General features: G+C 41.9%; 2 protein-coding genes across 3 annotated transcripts in view; one reads left to right on the top strand and one right to left on the bottom strand.

The window, feature by feature from the left end:
- The window catches only part of sema6a (sema domain, transmembrane domain (TM), and cytoplasmic domain, (semaphorin) 6A), a 102,758-nt gene extending 75,810 nt beyond the window's left edge, over positions 1–26,948 (top strand). The window contains exons 14-19 of one of the 2 annotated variants that reach the window (XM_046387838.1): positions 1,564–1,704; positions 1,826–1,903; positions 6,260–6,318; positions 7,217–7,237; positions 11,142–11,321; positions 22,522–26,948. In XM_046387838.1, coding sequence (XP_046243794.1) covers positions 1,564–1,704; positions 1,826–1,903; positions 6,260–6,318; positions 7,217–7,237; positions 11,142–11,321; positions 22,522–23,684 — 1,642 coding nt within the window. In that variant the 3' untranslated portion in view covers positions 23,685–26,948. The remainder of the gene's footprint in view (positions 1–1,563; positions 1,705–1,825; positions 1,904–6,259; positions 6,319–7,216; positions 7,238–11,141; positions 11,322–22,521) is intronic. The other variant, XM_046387839.1, reaches the window with a different exon arrangement.
- Positions 6,613–27,980, bottom strand: part of commd10 (COMM domain containing 10) — a 109,324-nt gene continuing 87,956 nt past the window's right edge. Inside the window, exon 6 of the mRNA XM_046387841.1 lies at positions 6,613–6,633. Coding sequence (XP_046243797.1) covers positions 6,631–6,633 — 3 coding nt within the window. The 3' untranslated portion in view covers positions 6,613–6,630. The remainder of the gene's footprint in view (positions 6,634–27,980) is intronic.

A 27,980-nucleotide genomic window follows, 5' to 3' on the forward strand; every position in this document is an offset into this window, starting at 1 on the left:
GTGTGTGTGTGTGATTTTACATGTTTCCAACCATCTTTCAACCCAGCCAACCCACCAACCCACCAGTTCTATGAGTACCAGTCAATTCCCCCAACCCAAACTATATAATGAAGCCAACCAGCCAGATGGCTACTCTATCATTTAAAAGAGTTTTATCAGGTTACGCTCTGCCCAACCGCACCTACTAAATTAAAGACATAGACACTAAGGCTCTGGATAATGTAGCGCTGTGGTTGGGAACCACAGTGGAGTCCAGCTCCTCCAAAAAGTTGGCTGACTAGAGGAAACCTGCACACACACTCACACACCGAGGTCTGTGTTTGTCTTCAGAGCCAGCCCGGGATCTCGTGCTAATGCATTACGCGGCTGCTGGTGCATGTATGGTTGTCACTGCGTGTGTGTGTGTTTGTTCTCGAGCGCATGTGAACTGTGCTGGGTTGAGCATTGTTGTGTATTTGGAGTAAAAGTGAATAAGGAAAAACTGGCCACAGTATGACCGTGCCAAAGCAAATATTTAGTTGAGGGGGAATGAATGGAAGTACAGAGGATGGAGAAAGAACAGTGGAGAGGACCACAGAGGAGAGATGAGAAGAAGCAGAGCGTGAATATGCGATTGTGTTAGACAGCCGAGAAGAAGAAGGGAAGGCGTACGAGGGCTTGACAGGAGGGCTTTCAAGGTTACCACTGTTTGTTCTCCAACATGCTGTGGCCATGTGACGAGCCACATGGAGGGGATGAAGGGCAGGCCCTTCTCTCCTCTCGCTGCATCTCCTTCTTGCCTTCTCCCTGTTTCTTGTTCCCTTCTCTCCCCTTCTCTCTCTCTTTGTGGCTGGGGAAGAGCACTCATCGGCTGCTGGCCATCTGGCTTTGGCCGCATTCAGTTAGTGACTTTGTTCGCCTCCTTTCCAGCGCGGGCCTGATTGTCGTGCAATGACCAGTGTAGATGGAGTCTAAGCTCCAACTGAGAGCGTTAATGCAGGACCAGAGCACTGTGAAGGGGAGATTAAATCCCAGGAACTGGATGACAGGATGGAGAGAGGAATGGATGGAACGAAGGGACAGAAAGCTTGACACGCCCAGAGGGATTAGAGTGTGTGCTCCTATGGGGCAGAGTGGACAAAGAAGCTAGCGGCGATGCAGGAATGGAAGATTGTGCGTGTGTGTGTATGCACGTGTGTGTGTGTTGGGAGGGGGGTTAATGTCAGAGGGTTTTACAGTTAAGTGCAGTGTTATTGCTGACTGCTCACAGTGCCCATCTGTCTGTTTATCTGCTGTATCTGTATCACCCCTTTCAATATCTCTCTTTATCTCCCACTCTGTTCCTGACCCCGTGTTCTCGAGTCCAGCATTATCTCTGTTCTCCCTCACCTCACAGTTTGTCCCTCTGCTACATCTTAATCTTCCTTCTTATTAATCTCTTTAAACAAACTGTTTAATCTCGTTCTTCTCACCAACTTTTTTTTTTTTTTTCTTACAAGACATTTCCCTTAAACAGTCAAGTAATCGAAGACAGAATAATCTCACAGTTATCCTTTTCTCTTTATTCTCCTCTCTCTCCTCTAGGTGCAGTATTGATGGTGTGGAGGACAAGCGCATCATTGGCATGCAAATAGACAGCAAGAGTCACGCCTTGTGGGTTGCTTTCACCTCCTGTGTGGTTAAAGTGCCGCTGTCCCGCTGTGAAAGACATGGGAGATGCAAGAAGTGAGTCTGATGCTCGACCATGAAATCGCTCCCTCTGATAGGAGGAAATGCTGTTCTAATATATATAATATGACGAGGAGCTGATTGTCTGTGCGTGTGTGTGTATGTGTGTCACATCTAGGTCTTGTATAGCCTCCAGAGACCCGTACTGTGGCTGGGTGTCAGAAGGAGCATGCAGACAGGTGGTTGGGAACACCAAGTAAGCGTTAATACACAATCACACAAATAAACGTTTTAATTTTCTGCTTTCATTTACACTTGGAAAGATGGTAAAGGAAGATATGAATAATGAAATGAATAATGGCTAAATTATTTGCAATGACCTGTCTTTTTCTATTATGACAAACTGTCTGCTGTACTAGAAATAAAAGTCCCGTTCATTTTCTGCAAAGACAATGTTGGTGGACCACAGTTGAAGCACTAGTAAGGTGAAGGTGTAAGCTTGTATGCATACAAAATGTAAGGAGACAACTAAGACTCTGATGGGGCTTTTTTGTCCGAAACATCTCATCAATGAGATTAAAATGAATTAATTCATTTAAATTCTGTTGTTTCTGTGCCGCTAAAATGAAGATTACACTTTCTATAACCCCGATAATACATTCAGCAGTTTAAATGATGGTTTTAAAAAGCCTGAGACGTGTGTTTTCCAAGCAAGTTTTATAAAACCATATCCCACCTTCTTTGTCATGCCTGGTGGCATTCGTCTCTCGATTTGTCGTGCCTGTGATCTTTCTAATTTTATGGTGTGTAAGTGCAGTTTCCTCCAGTTGAAAGGGCTATTGGAAAGATGAATGGAAGGAAAGTGTTGTTTGCCCTAGGCTCGGGGTTGGGTACGCACGGCTGGGGAAGGCTTGATGGTCGCAATAGCTATAATTTGTGGCTGTAGTTATGACACAGAACCAGATTATGCTTTCTGAACAAACAGCATATGGAGTTCTGTGGTGGGAAAAAACATTTTACAGATGAAGTCATAACAAAAGGACTAGTGCTCCAGCAGCTATTTGATGTTGAATGAATTTGATCCCCCTGCTGCAAAATGACTGGTCTGGCATGCCAGTACACCCAAACCACATGTATCCACATGTACAGACAAAAAACACACATGCAACCCATCCTAATATTATTCCACAAAGCTGCAGTGGACTGTTCTGATTGAGTTTCCACTTTGGAGCAGGAGCTGACACAGAGGCATTAAGAGGGCAGATGACCTCACTCTTTTACTGTCCAATATTTCTAAGTGAGAGAGGAGGGGGATTAGGCCCGGTCGGATATGTTGGTCCACGGTGAGCTATTCGGTGCATTTGCCAGGCTGGACAGAAGGAGGGATGAAACGAGGGAGGGAAAAGTCAGAGGCATTTCGGTGTTAAATAAAAAGGTTTGCTCATATGAACGGGTCCCTGCAGAGAAGGGATTTCTCTTTCTTAACATCAGTCTCCCTTTCCTACATTTTCTTTTCCTCATCAAAATGAAAGCCCCACTGTAGCACCATCTCTCCCTGTTTCCTATGTTTGTCTACCGAACCAGCAACTTATCCATGGTCTTACCTCCCATCCCTGTCTGTGTATCTATTTTTATCCATCTTTCTTTTTCTATTTTTCCTCTGATATACTCCTTCACTCTTGCATGCCTCCCCTCCTTTCTTCTTCCATCTGGCCTCATCGCTTGTGTGCCAGCTTTCCCATGTAGAGTTATGCCTGTCATACCTACTGCCTATGTACAGCTTGCACTCTGGTCTCCTGCAATATGGTCCCCAGTCACCTTCTGTTCATGCACATAATCCCATATGATTTGGTATGGTTGTTTTTATGTAAATTATGTTACATAAGTGTGTTTCACAAACAAAAGATCAACATATTAGCAATTATTTGTCAATTATTTAAGCCACTGTCACAACCACTAGCCCTGACTGTTCTCTGGATCAAGGGTGAGGTCCTACACTGATTAAATCTGCACAGATTCTGACTTATTTCCTGGTGGAACCCTGATTAACAAAGTCTGAGTTTATTGCAGGTACTCCTTTTTAAATCAAGGCCATCAATCAAAATGAACAGGCAGCTTTAAAGAAACATTATGCATACTTATTTTACACTGTATCTACAGTATATTAAATCTCTGGTCGGCCATTCACTTCTTACATGAATAATTAATGCCATTATGCCTGACCTGCATTTCAGCAACCAAGTCCCCTCTGTGCAGCCACACATCTCTCATAATAATCACATCTGATGCAAGATAATATAAAATGTGGCCGAGCCTCCAGTTACGTACAGTGAAAGTTGAATCTGATTCAAATATGCATTATGCAGTTGCAGTGGGATCTAAACCTCGAGCTGAACCGTCTGTAGTGTCACATTTGAACGCTCTGCACTTCTGTTGCTATAATGCAGCCGCTATGGGACCTGAACCCTTTAACTGAGGCTTCACACTATGGTTCATTCACTCTCTCATGTGCCAAGTAAAGGCCAGACACTGCATCTGTAGTGTGACTACTCATTGTTAATTCATCTCAAGACCAACGGGATTTAAACCTTGTAATCTTAATCTCAACACAGTTTCACCACAGTATGTAATGTTATTACCAACCATGAAAACCTGGACCATAAGGTTGCCAGTGTTTTGTTCTTGTCAAATAAGCTAATCAACATTTCATGGCAGGAAGGGACGAGCTGACAAAGTCTGGGAGGAAAATCCGGTAGATAGCAGGAGTGCTTGGACAGCATTCGAGCTTGCACCGGTTTAATTGTGCAACTCTGCGTCTGCTTTGTGATTATGACTGTGTATGATAAGCGAATCAGATAAGCAGATTAAACGCACCCCCAGATACGAAAAGAGGATGCCGCTGTTGTTGTTTGCATGGTTGTTATTGTGGTTCCTTTTCAAGGGAAATTATTTATCAGGAGGGTAGAATCTCCGTCCCAATTAAGGTTCTAACTGGAGGAGGAGATGAATTATGGCGTAACATTTTTCAATCATTTCCATCATATAAATAAAGATGAAGTGGTGCTTTGACTTTGTTTCTGATTCTAGAACAGAATCCAGTTGTATTTTCCTCCTAAAGTCTCCTGTATTTGTCCCAGCTGTCAGGTTCACGCTTTTGACTCAGATCAGGGGATAAGGGATGGGTGATGATGCTGTTTTGGAAAATCATTCTTCTCCATGCTATAATTGTGACCAGTGGAGGATGTGGAAGATGAGAGGCGTGTGGACATGCAGGGGGGAGGAGGAGAAGGTGGTGTGTGTGTGTGTGTGTGGGGGGGGGTGGTGGGGCGGCTAAGGAGGACTGTGAAAAGCTGTCATGCGTGACTGTGATCCTGGTTGACAGTTGGTCCGCTCTGTTTCACAGATCTCCTTACTGCCTGCTTGGTGGTCTTTCAGGAAGAAAACAGGTCTCAGTGCAGATTGCATCAGAAAATAACATCTCCCAAACTCTCTCTCTCTCACCCCTTTCTCTCCCTCTGTGTCATATGATGGCCCTCAAGCATGGTTACCCCTCACTGCTCTGGTCTTGGCCCATGTGATTGGGACTACTATCTTTACCAAACCTAGATGATGCCAGATACTGAGAAACAGGAGAAAGGATTGAACAAAGTTCTCATAAAAACAGTTTTATGTTTTTGTACATTTCTTTCATATTTTCTAAACAAATGGCCTATACTTTTGGGCAAATGTGTTTATTTGTTTTTTTTCCAAAAGTTAGATTTCGTGTCTGTTCAGTAAATATGAAACTGGAGCTTAGCTTAGCACAAATTCTGGAATCAACTAGTGTGCATCTGTCAAACAGTGACAAAATATGCCTACCAGCACATCTTAAGCTTAATAATTAATACGATATGTTTGCTTTGTTTACATTTACAAGGGCATTTTGTGCCTGACTATTTCTTGGCCAGGACCATAAACTCTCTGGAGACTCCGCTGGTTGGCTGGCAACTGTGCAGAGCCAAGTAATAATCCAGCACACGACCCCTGTAACAAACTGTCCTTTTTTATATATTTTTGTGTGGATTTAACAAAAAACAAAATATGACTTGTTAATTAGTTTAAAGGTGGGTGCTACCCAGTGGATTTTGTTACCTTTGGAGAGAGCCATGCTAGCTGGAAACCTCTGTTTCCAGTCTTTCCAGTCTAATCTAGGCTAACTGGCAGTGACTTGCCTTATCTAACTTGCAGGAACAAGGGGAAGGACTGCGCCTCCAAACATGTCAAACTAGTCCTTTAAAGTAATACAAGATTTTTATTACAACCAAATAAAACATGAATCTATTTGTGTCATTACTATTGGCAATGAGTCCTGTGCCTGCTATGGATTTACTAGCCTGCCAGCATTCCTTATAACCACTGATTTTGGGCCCCAGGGCCCCTGCTAGGTGTTCTTTGATTTTGTTCCAATAAAGGGCTTTCTGTAGCCTACATTGTGTGCAAGCATAGGGTATGCTGTGTTTGGGGGTGTTTTTGTAGTAGGTTTCCTATAGCGTTGTTACTTTGTTAGGTGTGGTGAGCCTGCATGGCCTGGCCTGTTTTCCTCTGCTGACCATGATGTCTCTGTTCCCCGCAGATCAGCCTTTGAGCAGGACGTGGAGCATGGTAACACAGATGGCCTGGGAGACTGCCAAAGTAAGCAGGGCCTCTTCACTCTTATCTTTCCTCCTCTATTCTACACCCCCAGCACCACCCCACCCTCCCACTATTCCTCTCTTCTCTCTTAACTCAGTCTCCCTCTTCTCTCGGCCCTCCGATTCCTTCTTTGCTGCTGTCACCTTTTTCTCCCCGTCTGTTCCACCCTCACAATCCTCTCTTTCAGCCTCTTCCATCCATCTGTCCCTTTCGGCTCCCATCCTCTTCTGTCCTTCCCCCGCTGTTTCTCTGGTCTCCCGGTCAATGGAGGTTTGTGTCCACTTGGGCAATGACTGGGCTCCTTCTTGCAAATCACTAAGAAAACACAACACAAACATTCAGCGACACACAGGGAAGGGATTTCACTTACGAGCAGTCACAGGGCTCATTTGGAAACTCAAAGCAAGACAGATTTCTCCACACAGTCAGGCTCAGAAGTCTTAAAAGGTCTCCTTTCCTCACAACACATAGGGTTGCACATATGGAGAGTGTATATTTGATCTTTTCATGCCTAGAATAACTGTTTGGATTCATCAAATGCGATACTCTGTCAAGATTTTGCTGAGCTGCTCCCTTTGCAAGAGAACATCAAAACAATGTGACATATATCTCTCATCTTAGTCCAATTCATCTCAGTTTAAACCATTTACTCAGAGTAAATGAAGGTAGTGCATTTTCCCTTCAGTTTCATCAGTATGTTTATTCAAGGACAGCCATAGAACTGAACCTTCACTAGCAGTAGAAGTCATAGATCACTTCTAATGAAAAGTTAGGGGAATATTGAGCAGTCGATTTTGAATCACCTTAAAAGTCATGGCTTTTGATCATGTTAGTGCATAAACTCCCTTTACAGCAAGCTCTAACATGTTTACTCTCATTTCTTCTCTTTTCCTTCCAGACACCTTTGTGGCGCTGAACGGTAAGTATCCCACATACACTGTTGAGGCAATCAAATGAATGAGCGGAGATGCATTTCATCTCCCCTGACTTTTTAACTTCAGCCACACCTCTTCATCTAGTCAATCAATCATTCCCTCTCAAGGAAATTAAAACTCCTCCCACATGCGTAAAGACGGGTTATTAATGACTCAAGGTTTTAACTGAATCACTTTAATTCTCTCTTTCTTGATAGACAATCCTTCCAGTTACAAAGGTAATGAAACTTTACAGCACGGTCGGTCAATTTTACCTCTCATAGTATTTCCCCTCATCCAGCCTCTTTGGTGTTTAGAATAGAAAACATACAATTAGAAATTAGAAACGTAGAATTAAACATCTGTAATGCTGATTCAGATTCTATTCGTTCCTCTCCCTGCTTGTCCCCCTTCCTCTTTATTCCCTGTGTAATATCATCGATTAGCCCTGACCTTTGTATCGCTAATTGGATGGATCTGGTTGTTGGTGGTGTAAGGCCTTGATGGGGAAGAAACCTCAGTGTGAACATTAAACAGGACATGTGTTGACAGAGAAAGAGAGAGAGAGAGAGAGAAAGAGTTTAAAATGGTTTGGAGAAAGGAAGATCAGAAATGTTTCTTCCATCTGCCAGTATGTGCACACTCAAAGATGTTTCAAAAAGTCTAATGTAAACATGCGCAGACATTTTTAGCGCTGGCTTCTTCGTGCAAATACGTTTCCTCTCCTAATCACACACCACAATATCACAATCATGCTTCACTGCTGGTTGATTTTCATCGATGTTGTCTTTTTAAAGAATGATAAACAGATGTGATTAGCCCGCAGCAAAGTCACTCCTATCCATAGCACACCTACACACACATCCACCCTATTTTTATCTAATCAGAGGGCATTTTGGTCTCGTTTTCTCTCTCTCTCTCTCTCTCTCACACACACACACACACACGCACACAGTCATATAACACAGCTGCCAGATCAAAACAGTCAGATCCATACAGATTGACAAGAATAGATATTTTGAAGTTGTTCCAGAAAGCCTATCTCTCTCTCTCTCACCCCCCTGTGGCTGTACCCCCACTGTGATTCTCCCTCCCTCTGGACATCCAGGGTCAAATAAAGCATCTGTGTTTGGTGTTCACCCCTATAGTGCTGAATATGCTCCCACAGGCTTGGTTGTGTATCTCTACGCGTGCACACACACGCATGCACACACACACACGCACACACACACACACACATCACGTTTCCATCACTTTTGGGGACATTACATAGACTGATGGCTTAACCGCCACCTAATCATAACATTAAATATGTCTAATCCTAACCCTAACCTCAACCTAACCTTAAAGCAAGTCTTCACCCTAATATTTAATGATTTTCCTTGTGGGGTCTTATGTTTTGTCCCCATAAGTAAGGTATTTTCGCACAATGTGAGCGTGTAAACAGATTTTTGTCCCCACAACTACAGGAATACGCGTACACACATGTGCGCGCACACACACACACACACACACACACAACTCCCAGTTTACAACCCCCCAAACAAAGTCTCAGCCATTGCCCCAGCCCCTCTGTCTATCTGTCAGTGGGTGATATGGATTTGAAGATAAATAAATGCCCCCTCTCCATTCTCCTCTCCCCTACTCCAGACTAGACATCTTCGCCTTGCTTTTAATCTGTAGAGAGGGATGTGCATCCGTCGGCAGTTTAGGGCTTTTTTTTCCCTCCTGATCCGTGGAGGAGCTCTGAGGCTCTGAGCTCTCTCTCTCTATGTGTGTCATCTGCCTGAATTGCACTTCCCCTGGCGGTGGGGGAATGAATTATAAAATAGGCCTGTCACACTAATCTCTCAGCCTTGGGCCAATAGTTAAATAAATCATTTTAATGATTGCCACGCCACACGGAGGAGGAGGAGGAGGAGGAGGCTCTGGGTGGTGTTGTGTGCTGGTGTCTGTCGTGCGTAGTCTACCAGCAGCATCAACGCTGGTCCCCTGGAATGCCTCCCCCTTCTTCAAACATAAGCATAAACACATATTGAAAAGGCACTCGCACATCTGCAAACAGACACACACACACACTGCTGTCACCTCTTCCATGGAGAGAGCGTGTCAAAATGGGAATTGGGGGTTGAGCTCCACAGAGGCTGCTGATAAAAGTCTTGTCAGTCTTCATCTGGGGTAGATTTTTTTCTTTAACATGTAGCTTAAATACATTGTATCAAATTCAATATATAGCTTGTGCAAAATAATGTAGGATGGCTTAAGTATAAGCATGTGGGATGGTAATGTGATTACCATGGTTCAAAAATAAACACTATGCACAAATATTGCTTATTAAAGAAAATGAGCAAACTGAGACGACCGGATGCAAGGAAACACAGATTGTTTGAGAGACATGCGGTGATAGATGGACAGGAGATAGATATGATCCATCATCCACAGATGAAAGAGCACTGCATTGCAGTGGTCAAATAATGACTTTAAAAAAAACTTTAAAGTGCTGGAGCATGTGCTATCCTTGTCAAAGTCTCACGCTCAGTGTGTACCTTCCTGACTGTGTTGTGATGCTCTCTTAAACTGTTGGCCAGTGGTTCATTTAGCCATTAAGGAATTTCATTAGAGGGAGGAGTCCGATCAGAGAAAATTCATTAACTCTTAATGACATATGTCTGTTGATTGATCTCGCCACGTAGCTGAGGGCCTTGCTGGATAAATATTACCAACTATGGAGATACGAAACATTTGGCAGATATTTGGTTTAAAAAAGGGAAAGCAAATGGTAAATAAGAGGAGAAAGACAGAAGTTGAGAGGAAAGAAAAAAAGAAGGGGCTTTGAGAACACACACACAGTCTTGTTTCCAGCACTTTTGGGGACATTACATAGACTGGAGGCTTAACCATCACCTAACCATAACTATAAACATCTACTTGACTAATCCTAACCCTAACCTTAACCTAACTTTAAAGCAAGTCTTCACACAAATATTTAATGATTTACATTGTGGGGACTTGTGTTTTAACATATGATGATTTTTACCAATTTTTTATCGATTAATCATTTCCTCTATAAGAGGAGCCTGTGGTGTCATCAGGAGAAAAAAAAAGAACTATTCAGTTAAATGCCACATTAGATGAGGAAAAGCAGCAAAGAAACCGGAACCAGAGAATGGCTGACATTTTAGCTTTGAAAAAAAGGACTGAAATGATCAACAGTTATAAAAACAGATGTTATTTTCCTTCAGTTGACTATTCTTTGCAGCTGTAAAACAAACTTTAGGATTTAAAGAGTAACGTTTCTTTAGAAGTTGGACTTGAGGTAACAGGAAGTTTGAGAAAGGCAGAAGCGCATTAATATAGTCAAAAGTGTTTTGCAGTTGAACTAAAGTTACAGGCAGGCTTCTCGACAAGAGCGATGGAAAGAAAGTTTGTCTCTTGCCCTTCATATCAAATGGAGGCACCCTATGATGAGTGTGGAGAAATACGATTGTACTCTGCTCTGCTCTGACAGGCCCAACGGAGCTTTGACATGTCAGTCAGAACAGGAGGGGAGAGAGTGAGAAAGACAGAGAGAGGCTGTGAATAACAGGGGAAAAGAAAGGACACATCTATCCTGAGACACACACACACACACACACACACACACACACTTGCTAATGACTTGCCCCTGGTCACCAGGGAGAAACACTTTGTTGCCTTACACAACCCAGCAGCTGTCTTTGTGTGTGTGAGTATGTGAGCGTATCCGTGTCTGTGTGCATGCTTCAGAGAAGGAATAGATGTGTATATGTCTGAGAGTGTGTGTGTGTGTGTGTGTGTGTGTGTGTGTGCACCCATGATGGCCTGTGCTCACACGCATCGTAGCCTCCCAGTCAGCCCCGAGCGTCGGTTAACCTGTGTTGTGTCCGGCAGGCCACCAGCACCGCCACCATCACCACACCCTCTCCCTCCCCACCTCGGCCCTACCTGAGGCTGCCGAGGGCCCCCTGGGGCGGGGCCGCATGGTGGAGCGGAAGGAGCCCCCCATGAGCTCAGACAAAGGGGAGGACCCCTACGTAGCTGTGCCCTCTCAGACTCAGCCCGAAGCCAATGGTAAGCCTTGGAACACAACAGTGAGCAGTCAGTTTGGTCCATTTTCACCTGTGGCAAGGGAGGGAGGGAGGAAGGGGAAGGGAGGGGTTTGTGTAATTGAGATTTACGGCTACCTTGCTGCTTCCAGCTGATGAGGAGTAGAGATAGTGGATCACTTTCTCTCTAGGGGACAAATTGGCTCAAACTGTGCACGTAAACCCCCCGCTGTTTCCGTGGAAGGTTTATGCGCATATATGCATACGCAGACGCATACATACTCTGTGCTCATTGAGATACATGAAAGCATGCACAAACACTCATGCGCACATACTCCGCAGGATGGATTTATTATCCATGGACCGTAATGTCCCACAGGAGATGTAATATCCAGACCATTACACTCTGAAAAGGAAGATGGCGATGTATTTATTTCCTCGAGACGATGGCCGCTCTCCGGCTCTGTCATGCTTTGCCACACAGTGACATGACATTGAACGCCCTTTTTCTCCTGTGTTAACAACCTGCCTAATCCTGTATTGCCTCAAGAATGGCTTGCTGGATAAATGAGACAAAGGGGAAAAAGGAGAGAAGGGAAGGAGCAGAGAGGGACGAGACACACTGGAAAGGGGAGGAAAAAAGGTCATTGCAGTGCTGGTGATACATGTTTTGTCTCTTAATAAAAGAGATAGACCTATTACACAGGCCAGTAAAACAACATTACATAGCTCATGCTTCTAGAGGCATGGCCTTGAGGAAATATTGATTATTAATAATGGTGATTCATCATGAGTGCTGCCATAGGAGGGACTTTCTTTAGAAATATTGAATACAAAGAAAGAGAGAAAAACAGGGTAGCTAATGAGCTAAGACTAAAAGATTTTTGTCAGAGAATTGGCAGTGAAAATGAATGAGCGGCAGTGTGCCTTTTCAAGCTAAAAACTACCCTCGGTTCATGCCTCTCATGTAATAACACTGCATTTTAGTCACAGCGTCAAGCATTCAATTTTCTGATAAAGGTCATTTAACACCGCTTACCGCTGTTCAGAAGGTATTTCCAAAGACTCTGCTAACCATTCGAATTAAAAGGCACTCTGTTGGCACAAGCAAAACTTTTTGCAACCCATTTCTCAAGTTGTTAGAAGGTAGTTGGAAATGACATCACAACTCCTTCCTCAAGTTTTACAAATGGAACCAAAACTGGCTGGTTGAGATGCAACCTAAGAAACAGGTTAAAAACCTTTTTTTTTAAATGATGAAAATGAATAGAATATTTTTTCATCCAAGTGGTTTTAAACACACGGTAGGCAGTTTCCGCTGCCAGGGCTCTCTCAATAAAATCAAAAGGTGTAAGTAGCGTGGGATCATGGGAGTTGTTGTCTTTATTGTTAAACAGCCACCATTACCAATGAGGTGTTCGGTGGAAGTTAGGCACTACCCTGAATACATTTTTTTTATGGGATTGAACATGGTTGGAAATATTTGGGATAATGTAACAACTCAAATAAATATATAAGGTTGAGTTGTTTTTATGACATTTTAATAATGCTACATATTATATTTTCAAGAATCTTTGAGGATTTTGGAAATACCTTCAAAAAGGGTTGACACGTAGGATTAACAGGTACATATGTTTACGATACATACTGATGTAATGTCGATATGTAGGAGACACAAACCGTTTCCCATAATTATAAACACTAAAATGAAGTGGTTCAGTCTTGCCACAGCATACTCCAATATCTCCTGTCTGTGGAACAAACAGCAGCAGTGACTGCAGCATGTCAGCTGGAAGCAGTAAGACACCAGTAGGCAGATCCAAGCACAATGGTGGCAGAGACTTCAGACAGCATGCCTACAGCCAGCATCACAACATGCTGTTGTTACCCTTGTTGCCTCTACCTGAGCAGGAGTAATAAATACACAAGCCTCATGAGAAATGATGAGGAACTCTGTACTGACAACCACACATAAGAAAAGCTAAAAGCTGTCTTGCAGGAATCTTTTTTCTTCAACTGGTCTATGTTCAGGTAATGGCAACAGGGCCTCACATTTCAAAACAATGCTTCCTGCTGTTTTTCTGTATGATTGTTATTGTTATTATTATCATTTTTTATAAGACACCTTTTCAGCTTGTTTGGTGTTTATCAGTTCTATTTCAATTTCAGCTCAACAGTCTTTTCCTTTTCCTTTTCTCTACGACTCAGCTCTGATGAGATTTGCTTGATTTTCTTGCGTGGTGGATATTTTGCATGGCTTCATCTTCTTTTTTTGCTATTTATATATTTGCCTTTTTTCCTGCCTTGATTGCTTTGATGGTATTAAGCACAGTTTTGCCTCCATGCAGCTTAATGCTTTTCAGCATGGCAAATTGAGCACCACAGTCAACAATATTCATTTCCCGCTCCACCCATCCTGCCTCCTCTTCCTTCCTGTCGCCCTCAGTATTACTGGCTTCAGGTGTCAACTGTACTGTGAAAACTTAGCAAACTGCATACATGAAAATGAAAATGGAATCAATATAGTATGAGAAGTGATTATAAAGTCAGAGACTAAGTAAATGAGTCATTTTATCTGCATTTTAATGTCTCAGAGATAAATCCATGCAGCCCATTTTACACAACAAATGACATGATAAACATTTAACCACAGCAACCATCTCTCAAGTTAAGTGAAAATGTATTAGCTCATATCCACAGTCGTTTGCAAGCTTGTTTGTAATTTAAAAGAAATTACAATTTCTCCCCAACTTTTTCATTTGCAGTCGAGACACTGTGGAATCTTATCTGCTAATGAATATTACAGTGCCGCCAATATGTATTAGCCAGACACCAGCGGAGTAATTAGAAATGCTGCAAAGTGATGAGTATTCACACACTGATGATATTTAGCACCCAACAGCATCATTATCTGGCATTCCACTGGGGCCATTGCAGTTACCAGGTGGCCGCTTGTGTTTCACAGTACATTTGAGCTTGGTGTTTGTCTGTCAGTCTTGGCCTCATCTGTCTCTGTTATCCTCTCGTACTTTTGTTTAGTCCTGTCACCCTGCTGTACACCTCTCCCCTTCGCCTCCCATTGCTCAACCTGCCCCCTGAACGCCACCAACTTTCCACCATCTGCTGCCATTGTGATCAGTTTCCCTTCCACAGGACCTCTCATCTGACTAGGATGGCATGTTCCAAGGCTATACCTTACCTAGTGCAAATGAATTCCTGAAGCAATTTATGGACTCTCGTCCTCCCAGTGCCCCTCCCCCATGCCTCTCTGTCTCTCCTCCATCTCTGCACCTCCTCCTCCTCCTCCTCCATCTCTCCCCTTGTAGTCTGTTTCTTCTCCAACTGGAGTCATATCTCTTCCCCTGTCTGCAGGAATGAATCCTTGCCCTGCTTCCCCCTTGCTGTCTCTCCTCTTTGTACCTCTCTTTCTCTCTCTCTCTCTGTCAGGATCAACCACCCCCCTTACATCCACCTTCCCCCAACACGACCTGTAGCCACCGCTGTGTTGCTCCAATTTATGGGTTCATTACAGCAGCTATCCAAGGTAGAAGGAAAGGAGAGAGGTGGAAGGAAAGAGGGATGTAAGAGACAACAGGGGAGGAGACATGGGAAATAAGGGCGGGGAGAGAAAAGGAACATACATGATAAAGATTTATTAAACCGAACAGGATAATAATGTGGCCGTGAAGGTTATACAGATAGACAAACTGGCTGAACAATAGAACTGAACAAATGAGATGGAAGAAACGGGGAATACGAGAGGATACAAAATGTAGTGAGAACAACAGTTTTCCTCTCTTTCCCTCACAGTCTTTCCTTTTCATGCTGGGTCACAATTTAAACCAGAACTGTATATGTTCTCTATTTTAAATTTGAAAATGTATAAGTTCAAGTCTGGAGCAACCTCATCTGATATTTAATTAGGAAATTTGTATACTATTTGCCGAAAACATTTGTGTTTTTAACAATATAATGGAGTTAATTAGTAATTAATGCAATAAGGATATTTCTGTAATTGAAAAAAATGTTTATACTGAACATATCAGCAGAATTGCTTGTTTTCCCAGCATATCTGCTCAAAAGCATGATTACCGTACATTTTTTTAAGATTATGTCAAGGCGCTCAGAGCACTTGATTTAGGTTAGAAAGATCACAGTCTTTGTTTAATAATGAAAAAGTCATCCGGTAAAAGGATGTACTTACTTTATTAATAATTAAATCCCCACCAACAACCTCCCAATGACTGCTGTGTGGTACCGTATAATCACCTACACTAGAAAAACTGTTGCCTGTGAACGTAATCCAGGTAGCAATTATGCTTCTTCCCACAATGTAATTGGAAAAGCAGATTACTATTACATAAACATCCGGCGTCTGATGAAATAGTTTTGTTTTTTCGTAGTCATTATATTTCACAGGATGAGTTTTCACAAATGTCACTTGACTGAAGATGATGCAGTGTAGACATCTTAACAAACAGCAACTTGATTTGTGAGTTAAAATCTAAAGAACCACAGTAATTTCTCCCAACATCATGTTTCCAAAGCAGCGTTGTGGCACTTTGATGATGAGATTTCCTCGTCATTAGAAAAGATCTTCTGTAGTTTATTGAGATATATAATTTCCCCGTATGTCAAGATTTCATAGCAATACCAACTGTCTGACAGCTGCTCTGCAAGGGTTATTTTCAGCTGCAGGCAGCTCTCTGACACCTGTGTGCCGAGGTGCTATGATAGAGGGATTGTATGACCCTGCTCACACTGAGTTTATTTATTTATTTATTTTTTTCCATGCCAAAAAGTCTTGATGGCCTGAGCCTGAGCTTCATCTCACTTTCTGGAAGGCAGTTGAAGGAACATTTCACCATCATTATTGGGGATGCCCTGTCAATCATGGATGTTACTTATTAAAAATAACTAAATAAATAAATAAATAGAACTGTCAGAAACATCCAGTGCTAGCAGAGAAACACACACACACACACACACACACATATATATATATACTATATATATATATAAATTCTAACAATGTACAGAACTGTGGCTTTGATCGTTTATGGAAAATTTGCAGACACTATTACGGCTGTATTATTGTCAAAAACAAGCAAACACAAGCACAAAGAAAAAAAATAATAAGTCAATCTGCATATTAATCACACATGACTTTTCAGCAGTATTTTTTCTATTATTAATGAGAAAAAAGGATAGAAGATTGATTTCTTGGTTATCTGATTATCAAGATTATCTCTCCTTCCTCAGAGGTGAACTGACAAAATTTCAGGTAATCTGTGCTTTAGCTGAACATGAACTCTGCTCACTGTAAGATCATGCATTTGGCTGGTGAAGTTCAGGATCCTGTGAGCTTGAGCTCTTTGGAATATTTAATGCTTGTAGTGTCATATGTCCTTGGAGTAGAATGATAGGATTTAGGTTAATCCTATATGTAAAAAAGGATGATAGGGTTTAGGTTCAAAGTTGGTGAAGTGGTCCTTAAGACAGGACAACTATACTATACTGATTCTTTAATCGACAAACCACACAACTCAGATTTCTGTCATTGTAACAACTTCAATGTGGCAATAAGAAAGGTTTCTGATTTCTCTGTGAGGCAGATGAATTATTCGCAGCTCACTGTGAGCCATAGTAGAGTCATAATAGAAACAGTGGACTGAATGTTTTCCCAGCATTACGCACTTCCATGACTGACGTCAAGCCACAAGCCATAATTTCCTCCACTGATTAGCTTATTGTTCTCTAAGGCTGCTTTTGTTTTCTATACACACTTGCCGCTTACTTTTCCATTTTTATGTTTTGGTTATGCTTTTCAGTTAGACCTCTTGGCCCTTACAAAGGCTTTGCTTTGTCTTTTTGGCCATGTGAGACTGAATCTCATATCACAGCAGCTCGTCCTTTTGAGCTTTTGAAGCTTGTCTAACCCACATTCAGCTGTCATTATTCTACTTTGAACTGAATTTAAATGAACATGTTCACGATGTCCGAGTGTGAGAGACTCATGGAATAGCTACAAGCTGAGCCTTTGTTCTCCGGTGGCACTACGTAGGGCCTGTTGTGTACTAAAAGATTTTCTGAGTCTTGCGTTTATACCTGGATGAATTACAACACGTATCACAGTCATCCATATAAGTCGGAAGCTTGCCACACATTTTCAGCAGCCGTAGCATATTAAATACACTTGAGAGGGTCACCATTTATATAACAGTGACTCATCAACACTGATTCTTAATTAACAGAAGTCAGCATGATGGGAAAAAAAAAACACACAGGAGTTGAGACTGCAGTTTTTCTGCACAGAAAAATCCACATTTTAATAAATTGTGATTTGTGATTTCAACACATGCAGTAGGGCTGTGCTGTCAGGGATGGCACTGAAATCAGAAATAATTGAATTAATTGTTCAAGCCGTGTTATCCATGGTGGGCTGTGCTTTTGAACATGTCTGCTGCCCATTAATCCAAACAGCAGAGGTTTAAGTTTAGGACATTAAACGCCTGCTAATGTAGGTGCTGTGTAATTTAGGTTGATTTCCTGTGCGTTTTAAATAGTACAGCTTGTATGCAGGGAGGCGGATAGGTTAGCACAACAGTGTTAATACCTGAGGTGCAGAACGATATAATTAAGGGTTTAATTATATCTTAACTGGCTCATCAGTATGCTGCTCACTGACTCACGATTGTCTGATGAATGCTTTAATTTTGAACAGCGCCATTAATGCAAGTGCCTCTCAAACATAAACACACACAGGACTTAATGGGATTATACTTTAACAAGAGATTAAATAGAATTTAATAATTGCTGTCATCATCTAAAAAGCAATGTCCTTTATAAAAAATGACAACAAGCAAGTCCCTTAAAGCAAATAAGAGGTTTGTGAAGCTCTCGCTGCAGTGGAGGCAGAGAAAATGTGAGGCACTAAAGCCTTCTATGCTCCTCTTCCTTCATCTTCCCTTCTACTCCAGTAGTCGACAAGGTCCGCTGTTCTGCCTTTCAACAGGTGACACATCAGTGAGTGCAGTTAAGTCTGATTAAGATTTTTATCATTTCACAGCCAGTGTCTTTGTGTAACGGCCTCCAGTCAGAGGTTAGAGCCCTTCTCTGTAACCTCTCTGTGATCTTTAACTACCTTTGAAGTTTTCCCAACACCAACACAAAGACAAGCTCTGTGGGCTTAAGTCAGTTTGTGCTTCTGAAGAGATTAAAAGACTGTAAGAGTGTCTATGTGTGTCAGACAGACACTGGGAGAGCATTCACAAGTTCCAGTCACAGCAGATTACAATGTTTCTGATTTACAAGTCAGTGTTGCGACCCAGGCTGTTTTTACAGCGAGAAATATCTGAGTATCTGAGATATGTGTTTAATATCTGAATGTTGAGGCCCGAGGCGGTGTGAAATTCAAATCAATTCAACCGCTGAGAGAAGTGTCGAACTGCAAGATGCCATGTGAGGCATTCTGGGGGCAAGGAAAGAGTTGAAACTAGAAGATTAGAAGTTACTGTAAAGTCAGAACCCCGACAAGATGAGACTAAAGCAGAAAATCTGTGGGTTTTAGCAACACTTTGATACTTTTCAAGGTCACATTGCGAAAGTTTTGAAAAGTTTTTGCCGAGATCGCGAACAGGCCTTGAAAAATGAGCAGTGCAGCCACCTTGATTCAAAACCCCGAAGTCCTGTGATTCGACAGAGACACCTCGTGTGTCCTCTGTGGCTACTTTTGCTCTCTTTGATGTTAGGATGAGAAACAATTCCTCACATGAAAGATGAAAGTCTTCAGAGTTTCCTCTTTTTCTCTTTCTTTTGTGTTTTACCCAAAGCCTTGGGCTAAGTACACACACTAAGTGAGAAGTGCGAGTGTGAGAGAGCTGAGTGATGGATGGAAAGGCAGAAAACCTGAGAGAAAGAATGAAATGTCTTTTAAAAAAGAACCAAGACAGGAAGAACCATGCAGTGCAGGTTAAACAGGGCTCTAACCTCAGCTCCCACACCCGCAACTGAAGACAAAGATGTAACTCCCCAGCTCACCAGAACGGACACTCGTTTGGCTCTGCTTCCCTCAGCCTTTGTTATTCAATGTGGAATCCAAATCCCTGGTCGAAGAGCGTTAACCTTTAGCAGCAATAAATTCACTGTCATGAAAATTCATAACAATTTTGACTTGCTCTTCCAGCATGTAAGCACCGCAGACAGAGATGGATGAACGTAGTTAAATTTAACAAGGATTATGGAAAAAAAAGAGAGATTTGCCAAGGTATTTGCTTATTCTTGTACTCTCATTTTCTTACGTAAATTTTTTTTTCTGAGCTTTTCAGAGCTCCTCTCCTCAGGTGAAGCTGTAGTCCTCTTCCTTTGCTCCTTTGTTTGCAGAAGCGCTTAACCCAGCAGCTCTCAAACGACACCAGTCACCATTGTCATTTGTGCCAAAGGATGATAATTCACAAAGACCACAAGGTTATAATTACAGTCTTCCCAGTTTCCAGTGAAAAGACACTTACCATATGGGAGATTAACAGTGTGAAAGAAAACACTCTGAAACAAGACGAAAGTCAGGAAAGTGATTCATTGTCATGTGAAGGAGAGAAGTAGCAGAAAGTCGTGCAAAAAAAAAAAAAAAAAAAGAGAAGAGATTTATGTGAAGGCAGAAGAAAGTCAACAAAGTGAAAGATAGCAGCAGAGAAAAGTATCTCTCTCTCATTTGCAGATGTTACTGTACGAGATGGGAAGCAGATGTTTCGTCGGACAGGCAGGCCATTTGGTCACACGAGTCCACAGCATAACACATGTCAGACCTTAATGCTTCACTGCAGATAACACTCATCTCTTCTCACACTATCCTCACAGCAGGGCACATCCGCGATAAGAAACGATTTTGGCCAGAAAAGACGTTTTTAAACCTTTTGTTTAGCACTAAGTGAGGTATGGCTGAGCTGCGTCTCGTCAGCACTCTATTAAAGAGAAGTTTTGTTTTTACAATAAATGAGGAATGATCTTAGCAAAATAAATGCTCCTTTTTTTTCATCAAGGGTTAGCTTTAAAGTCAAAGCAGAGACTCCGATATTTCACAGTGCTTCATTTTAGTGAGGAAGACTGATTTTAAGTGATGTTTTTGCACTAATGAATTATGACTGCAGAAAGTGAGGATTATGGATGTTAGTTTAAGACGGTCTGGATTTCAGCTCCATGAGAACAGATTACCTTGTTGTCTCTGTGTCTGCATTATGTCTCGCCGAGGAGACACAGAAAGAGGATATTCTCCGAGTACGTCCTCGGTGACACAGCCGAGCTGAAAAGCCTAAATGTGATTACCCAGCCCCTTCAGGATTTTAGTGAATTATTTCAACTAACGCTTCATTTTGTAGCATCTTCTTTTGGAAAATTACTGTGCAAACTGTGCAAACACTTTTGTGACAATCTGCAGAGAAGTGAGGTGAAAACAGCTCTAAAGTGACAAAACTACAACAATCTCCTGGTTGACAATTGTTACGATTACCGTGTTAGGATAAAGTTTGATGTTTGGATATGAAGGTGGTTTTGAATGCATTTGTTTAGTTGATTCTGTGGGCTGTGTACAATATGTGTTTTTCTTTGGAGAACAAACTGAAATTCCATTTTCATGTAGTTGGTGTTGTATATTTAAATATTTGTAATGTTATTTTAGGTATTCTTATGTGTTCTCTTACGCAGTGCGACCTTTGATTTTGCTGTTGAGAATATGCTGTTGAGAATATCAATAGACCAGACATAAACAAGCTAGAGTCATGAGAGGGTAACTAAAAAATGGGATGTTATACATGCAAATCCTTAAGAGGCTAAGCAAATAAATGAGGCTGGCATAGACATTTTCAGCCATCTTTGCTACATTTATGCAAATTCTCAGTAAATGAAAAGGTCCATGATTGCTAAAAGCTGTTATACAAATCATGTCTCCCACATACTGCTTATTTTAGAACATATGTAAACACCCTCCTGTGTATGGGAGACCCACAGCAGCATAAACATTATGTGAAGTTGAATTCTATTCAGACGGTTCCAAACATATCAGGTTATTGTTCTTGTCTGTGTCCTCCAGAGTGACTGTAAGCTTCCATTGTTGCATTGCATCTTACAGTGTTGCAGGTTTTTGTGATATCCTTGGGAAACAAACAGCATGCACAGAGATTTTCAAAAATTCGTGTACACCCTGTGCAATGCAATGAATGCATGAGTCATGTTATCAAGACCAGCAGTGCACTGTGGGAGCTTTTAACATGACAGAACCCACCTGCCTAATCCTCTGTCTGTCGTAACTGATTTGCATTTACCACAGGTCATGTGTGAATGCATTATAAATCTGTCTGCTGTGGTCTGGTGTGTTTAACCAAAGGAGCAAAGTGCTGCATTATATGTCTACATTAATCAACAGGCTGGAGGTTACTATCTATACTTGTGTGTGTGTGTGTGTGTGTGTTTCATGGGTCCACACTTTTGTGCCCATGTGTGCCTATTATTGCTGACCCCGTTTTATTACACACAACCTGTTGCTCCCACTCTCCCACCAATAGAATTCTTCATAGCTGGTTTTATTGAATTATCTTTTATTTGGCCGTATCGCAGCATGTCTTTGGCAGTCTTTGAAAGTGCCGCTTTCAAGACACTGATGACACAGCTCATTGGATTTAGCGCCTAATCAGAGGCTTTTTAATGTATTCTCTATGATTCATGAGATTGGATCCATTTATGAAGATTTATGAAAAGTCTCCCATTTGCATCTACGAGAAGAAAGGTTTGGGGTATTTCAGGCTCCTTTATCTGCGCTCATATCTTTTTTTCATTTCAGCGGAGGGGTTTATCTGGGATTTAAAATGTGAATCATAATCACCCCCTCCAAAACACATTTTCAGTCCAAGATTGGATTTTCGGGAAATATTGAATGTTGCCACTTCAAGCTACTGTTTGTGTCTGTCTTGAATAGGTGTTCCCTGTGATGGGATAAACCTGTCTTCATTTGCATGTTTGTCATGAAATTATTTAAACCCCTAATCTATTTACCCAGAAAATATCTTTTAATTGTTGAAATTCAATATTGTCTTCTATTTTTTAGTAAATCTAATAATAAACATCTTTCCTAACAGCACCATTTTTCTTAGAAACAAAGAAACAAGTTCCTAGCAGCAGAATTGTCTCTCGTTCTAGTCTGCTCGTCTGAATGTCATTTCTGCATCTCCCTGCAGGTGTGATCCGTGAGAGCTACCAGAAGGGTCGTGACCAGCTGGTTCCCGTGACCTTGTTGGCCATTGCTGTCATCCTAGCGTTTGCCATGGGCGCCATCTTCTCTGGCATCATCGTCTACTGTGTCTGTGACCACCGGCGGCGAGACATGGACCTGACAGGCCGCAAGGAAAAGGACAGCCACCACCTCCATTCCCGCAGGGGATCAATGAACAGTGTGACCAAGCTGACGGGCCTGTTTGAGACACAGGCCAAAGACGGCCGCCCCGAGGCAATCCTCACCCCTTTGATGCACAATGGGAGACTGACACCGAATGGGAAGATGCTGATAAAAGCAGACCAGCACCACCTGGACCTTGCTGCTTTGCCAACTCCCGAAACCACCCCCATGCAGCCGCGCCGTAAGCCCAGCCGAGGCAGTCGTGAGTGGGAGAGGAACCAGAACCTCATCAACGCTTGCACCAAGGACATACCATCGATGGGCACCCCTGTTATCTCTACAGACCTGCCTCTGAGAGCCTCACCAGGGCACATCCCAAGCGTTGTAGTCCTTCCTCTGCCACAGCATCAGCACCAGCTGCAGCCTCATCTGCAGCAGCACCAGCAGTCCTACCAGCATGAGTATGTGGAGCAGCCCCACCACAGTGACCTCAGTGTGGGCCACAGTGTCATGGATGACCAGGGGGCCACCCTGGAGTACAAGACAGTCAAGAGCCCCTGTCACAACCTCAACATGGTGGATCCAGATGTGGTGCTGCCACCACGTGTGCCCCAGCGAGAGGCCTCTCTCACTATACCTCCGGCTGTCCCACAGATGGGCAAACGCCTGGAGGTCCACTCATCAGTCTACGGGCTCCGGAAAGGATCGGCATCCTCTGCTGCCGGATCCTCCGGGCTCAAGAAGCACAACACCAACTCATCTAACTCCTCCCATTTGGCAAGACAACATAGCTTCAACCGCGTGGAGACCCCGCCCCCCGCACCGCAGAGGGTGGACTCCATACAAATGACAGCACAGGGCATATCTCTGTCACGGCAGCCTGGAATGAGCTCCTATGGTTCACTGCCTCGAACGGGCATCAAATATCTCAAGCCTGATGTTCCCCCGAAACCCTCCGTAGTTTCACTCTCAACAAAAGTCAAGTCCAGTGACTCCTGTACATAGTCAGCTAGTTAGCCAGTCAGTCCAATGTGAATGGACAGTAGTGAAAGTTTTTTTTTTTTATGAAAGAGAGAAAAAACAGGGAATACTGTACAACTTGCATCTTCTTTTAGTGTTTTTTGTTTGTATTTGGTGTACAGTACAGTGGAAAATGCAACACAGTTTTTTTAAGGAAACATTTTCTTTTTATATAAATATGTAAATATTATACAAATGGTTGTTGTCATTTGTTGCCGTCATTGAGCTCACGCTCTGGCTGGCTCCCAGTTCCTCTGTAAACACACATGGGAACATGTGCTACTGAAACAGAAGAAGATGTTGCTGTCCTGAATATTTCATCCAACCGCGCCGTGTAGCATCCAAGGCGGTGGCTCTTTTGTTTGTGGTGTTTTGGCCAATGGGACATGACTTGATACTTTATCATGCTGGTAAAAGCACATAAGAAGACAGCACAGGGGGTTTGGAGAAGAATTGTTGTACAGTATCAAGAGGACTGGGAAATCTGAGCAAGCAAGCACTCAGAGAGACTGAGCTTGGACTGAAAGAACAGACAGCTGCCTAAGTTCTGTGAGAAACTGTGAAAAGCCTCTCAGTGTTACAGCAATCAAGTCTTGCCTGGGTTTGACCAAGAACCTGGGCCAGAGGAAGCTTCTACTGTACTGGTTACTGAATAACACATGACTGTTAATACTAATAGCTTGTTGTATTTATTTTTATGAAGTGCTTTTGAAAAAAAAAGACTGACTTTCTAGGCTCGGAGAGACAGAGTACAGAGAAAAGATCTTTTAATATTAATTAATCAAGTGTGAGAAAAAAAAAATGTATTTAAAGTCATTAAACTGGAGCCCGTAGAACTTTCTTGATGACTTGAGGTCCACTAGGTCTTACTGTGCACTCAGTGGGACCTGCAGCTTGAGATATATGTGACCTCTGTGAAGAGGAGGAGATATTTATTTAAACTGTGCCAGACAGGGACCTTTAACTTCATGGACCAGAATCTCCATCGTTTTAGACCAATCATGAAAAAAGACTTCTTGAATCTCCCCCTTTCACTCCTCCAACAAGCATCCCCCATCCAATCAGCACTGTGGTTTTTGTTTTTTTGTTCTTTTTTTTTGCGAGTCAGTAAAATTTGTCCTGAGTGGTTGCTGGCTTACCAGTGCCATCAAAGCTCACTGTTGCATGTTGCTAATATATGGGAAGCAGCTGCAGCAACAGTATGGGAATCTGCATACACACATGTAAAAGAAGACGATGCAAGAAAATGGAGCGATGCCTCCACGTTGGAACGTATGGTCTTTTCTAGCGACGTCACACAGATGAGCAGGTGAAAAAGAAAACTATAAAAACATCTGTATTGCCTGCTTATTTTTCCACATGTAAATTTGTGCCTTACACCCTAAAGTAGTGACAATGTTTCCTTTATTAGCTGTTAACTTTGTCTCCTTGTAGTATTTTTTTATTTTTCTTACATCATAATATTTCCCTGATTTGATAAAAATGCAATTAAAGAATGTAGGTGTTATTGTTGTAATTCTGGTCCCTAGACATACCACACTTAAACAGCTCAGAGGGATGAGAGGAAGGAGGGTTCCTTTTCTTCTTTTCACTCTTTTCTCTCTCTCTCTCTTTCACTCACACACACACACACACACACACACACACACACATCTCTGTGGTTCATTTCTGATCGTGCCATTAATGCGCTTAAAGCAACCCCTTATGTTGTGCTGGCAGTGTCGATGAAGACGTTGTGAGTGTTTTTGATTTTTCATTTTATACAGTTTTAAAGTCCTGGTATTTGTTTTTTTTTGTTTTTGCTGTCTCTTGGTTTGGAGTGAAGGTTGATTGACTGATTAACTGAGCAATTAACATTTGTGACTTGAGAAGGCCAATGTGTGTGTACCGTTCTGGTGCACTGCAATAATAATGCAACATCAACACTAGGCAACGTACAGTATGAGATATACATGAGCACCCCATGTGCTAACACAGTCCTAGGCTTCTTGTGTGCAGCGAAACACTTAAGTCGGTAGGCAGTTGCATAAACAGGCTGGTTCCTGTGAAGAAAGTTGACATTTTAAAACAACAACATTAAAAATGTACCTTATTTAACCCCGTTTTTGTAAGAGAAAACACAGCTTGAGGAGGTCTAGAGATGTGTTTTTATGTTGCTTCACTAACTCTCATTATCAAGGCCTTATGAATGGCTGAGAGTTTGACTAATCTGACCTTTTTATTGTTTTTTTTACTTTCACTCCCTTTTTACCTGAGGATTTTTATTGATCACTTTCCCAACACTTCAATCAACAGAGCACTCCTTTAGTGTTGTATGTGTAGATAGGTCAAAGTTTTCTTGATATCAAGCAATTTTCTGTTTCTCAATGGAGGAAAGCCAACAATGTCTCAATCCACAGCTAATGTGAGAAGAACGTGTAGGATCTGTGACCTGACTAACAGTGTGTACATAGATGCTTGCAGGGTTTGGCTGCAAATGACCAGGTCACAGGCGGGAAGAAGGTGGCCCTTCAGAAACATGGCCTGGGATCAGTTGAAACAGTTATCCCAGTGATGACTTAGAGATATTATCCTCATAGTGCAAAAAGCCCAAGATTGGTATGACAGGGCTTGTCTTCTCCAGATTTCTAGAATATCACTGCACTGTAGACTGGTTCCTGGGCACTATTTACACCCTCCAGCGTACTGAAGAGTGCATAAAACCAGCAACCTTCCCAGGCCCCGAATAATGCTGAAGTACAACTAAATATTTCTTGTCTTCTTCTTGAAATGTTCAGTTGTGGCAGCTCTCACCTTGGAGAAATGTCGTGTCCACACAGAATGTGAACAATCTGTCAAAGTCAAAGGGTTAAATGTCCACATCCTGTGTTGACGAGTCAGTTTAGATGTGGGTCCGTGTCAGATTCTGTAATATCAAGTGTTTGGATGTCAAAGTGGGGTTTAGATTGGGTGTGACTGTGAAGGCTGCTGTGGACAGTGAGGTTCTTTGGTGTGTGCCTTTTTTGTCTTTCACCCTTGTTATAATACACTGCTATTAGATGCAAATCGACTCTTCTCAACTTCTCAACCTTTTGAACTTTGTAAGCTTGTAAGATATTGTGACGTCACAAAGTTTTTTGCCCTACTCTCTTCACTTCCTTAACATCTGATTCACAGCTTAATGTATGTTGTAAAGAAAAAAAACCTCTTTAATTTAATGCAAAATGTAATTAAAAAAAGAAAATAAAATTCTTGTCATGAAGACTGTGATATGTCCTTGACTTTTTCGCTTGTTTCTCTGTCTGAGGTGGTTATCGCTCCACTAGGAACGTCTTTAATTGTTGAATTTTTTGAATTGCTGTTTGGGGAAAACTGATCTGGCGTTTTGCACAGGATGTAAAGGTTCTTTTGATTGAAAATCTCTTTTAAGGAAAATATTGTACTTTTCGCGACCTCAAGTACACTGTTCTTTGCTTGTAAAACCACAGTCGGCCCCTTGAGATCTGAGAAACTTTGCTTCAGCTTCTACTTTGGATGCAAAACAAGAGGTTGAAAGTACTTTAAACTGAAGAGAAAATGATTTCCCTAACTTTATATTTAATAACTGAAAATAAGAGATGGCTATGAGCAGAGGGAAGAGGCCTGTACTCTGTTTTACTATTGATATTGTTGGTTAAATGAAACAAACAATTTGATGGATCTGTTTGGCAGATGGGTATAGAAAGCACTCTAAATTACTCTGTAAACCAAAATAATTGTCCACAGAGGCGTTCCTAAGTGTAGTGCAGGTAATGGGCAAACCATTTAATCCCATACAGGAAATCAATTGCAATTGCAAGATAATACAGTTTACTGCCATATCAACTGTATAAGTTGTAAATATGTAAATTTGTGGTTTACACATTGCCTTAACGGGGACAAAATGTATTGTATTTCAATATTATATTTTTGAAAAAATAATAAGAGCAGAACATGAAAAACTCCCAAGTTTGGCAGAGAGGTTATTGTATATGCCAACTTTCTCCTCAGTTACAAATTAAACTCTTGTCTTGTTGAGCTGGGGACAGCCATGACAAAAAAAAAAGAAAAAAAGAACAACGATAATGTGACCTAACAGAAGGGTTGTGTGCATATCACTTACTGTGTGTAACAATGAAACAAGCCACAGCACATGCCTGTTTGTTACTAAAGGAAGCGACTGAACAAAGAAGACTTGCTGAATTTATCAGAGAGGGGGAAATAAACTACTTTGCAAAGAAGAAACCCAGTTAAATATTAAAAATGAGAATATAATGTCAAAGC

The sequence above is a fragment of the Scatophagus argus genome, chromosome 4, assembly GCF_020382885.2.
Source record: "Scatophagus argus isolate fScaArg1 chromosome 4, fScaArg1.pri, whole genome shotgun sequence".
In the NCBI taxonomy this organism is placed as follows: domain Eukaryota; kingdom Metazoa; phylum Chordata; class Actinopteri; family Scatophagidae; genus Scatophagus; species Scatophagus argus.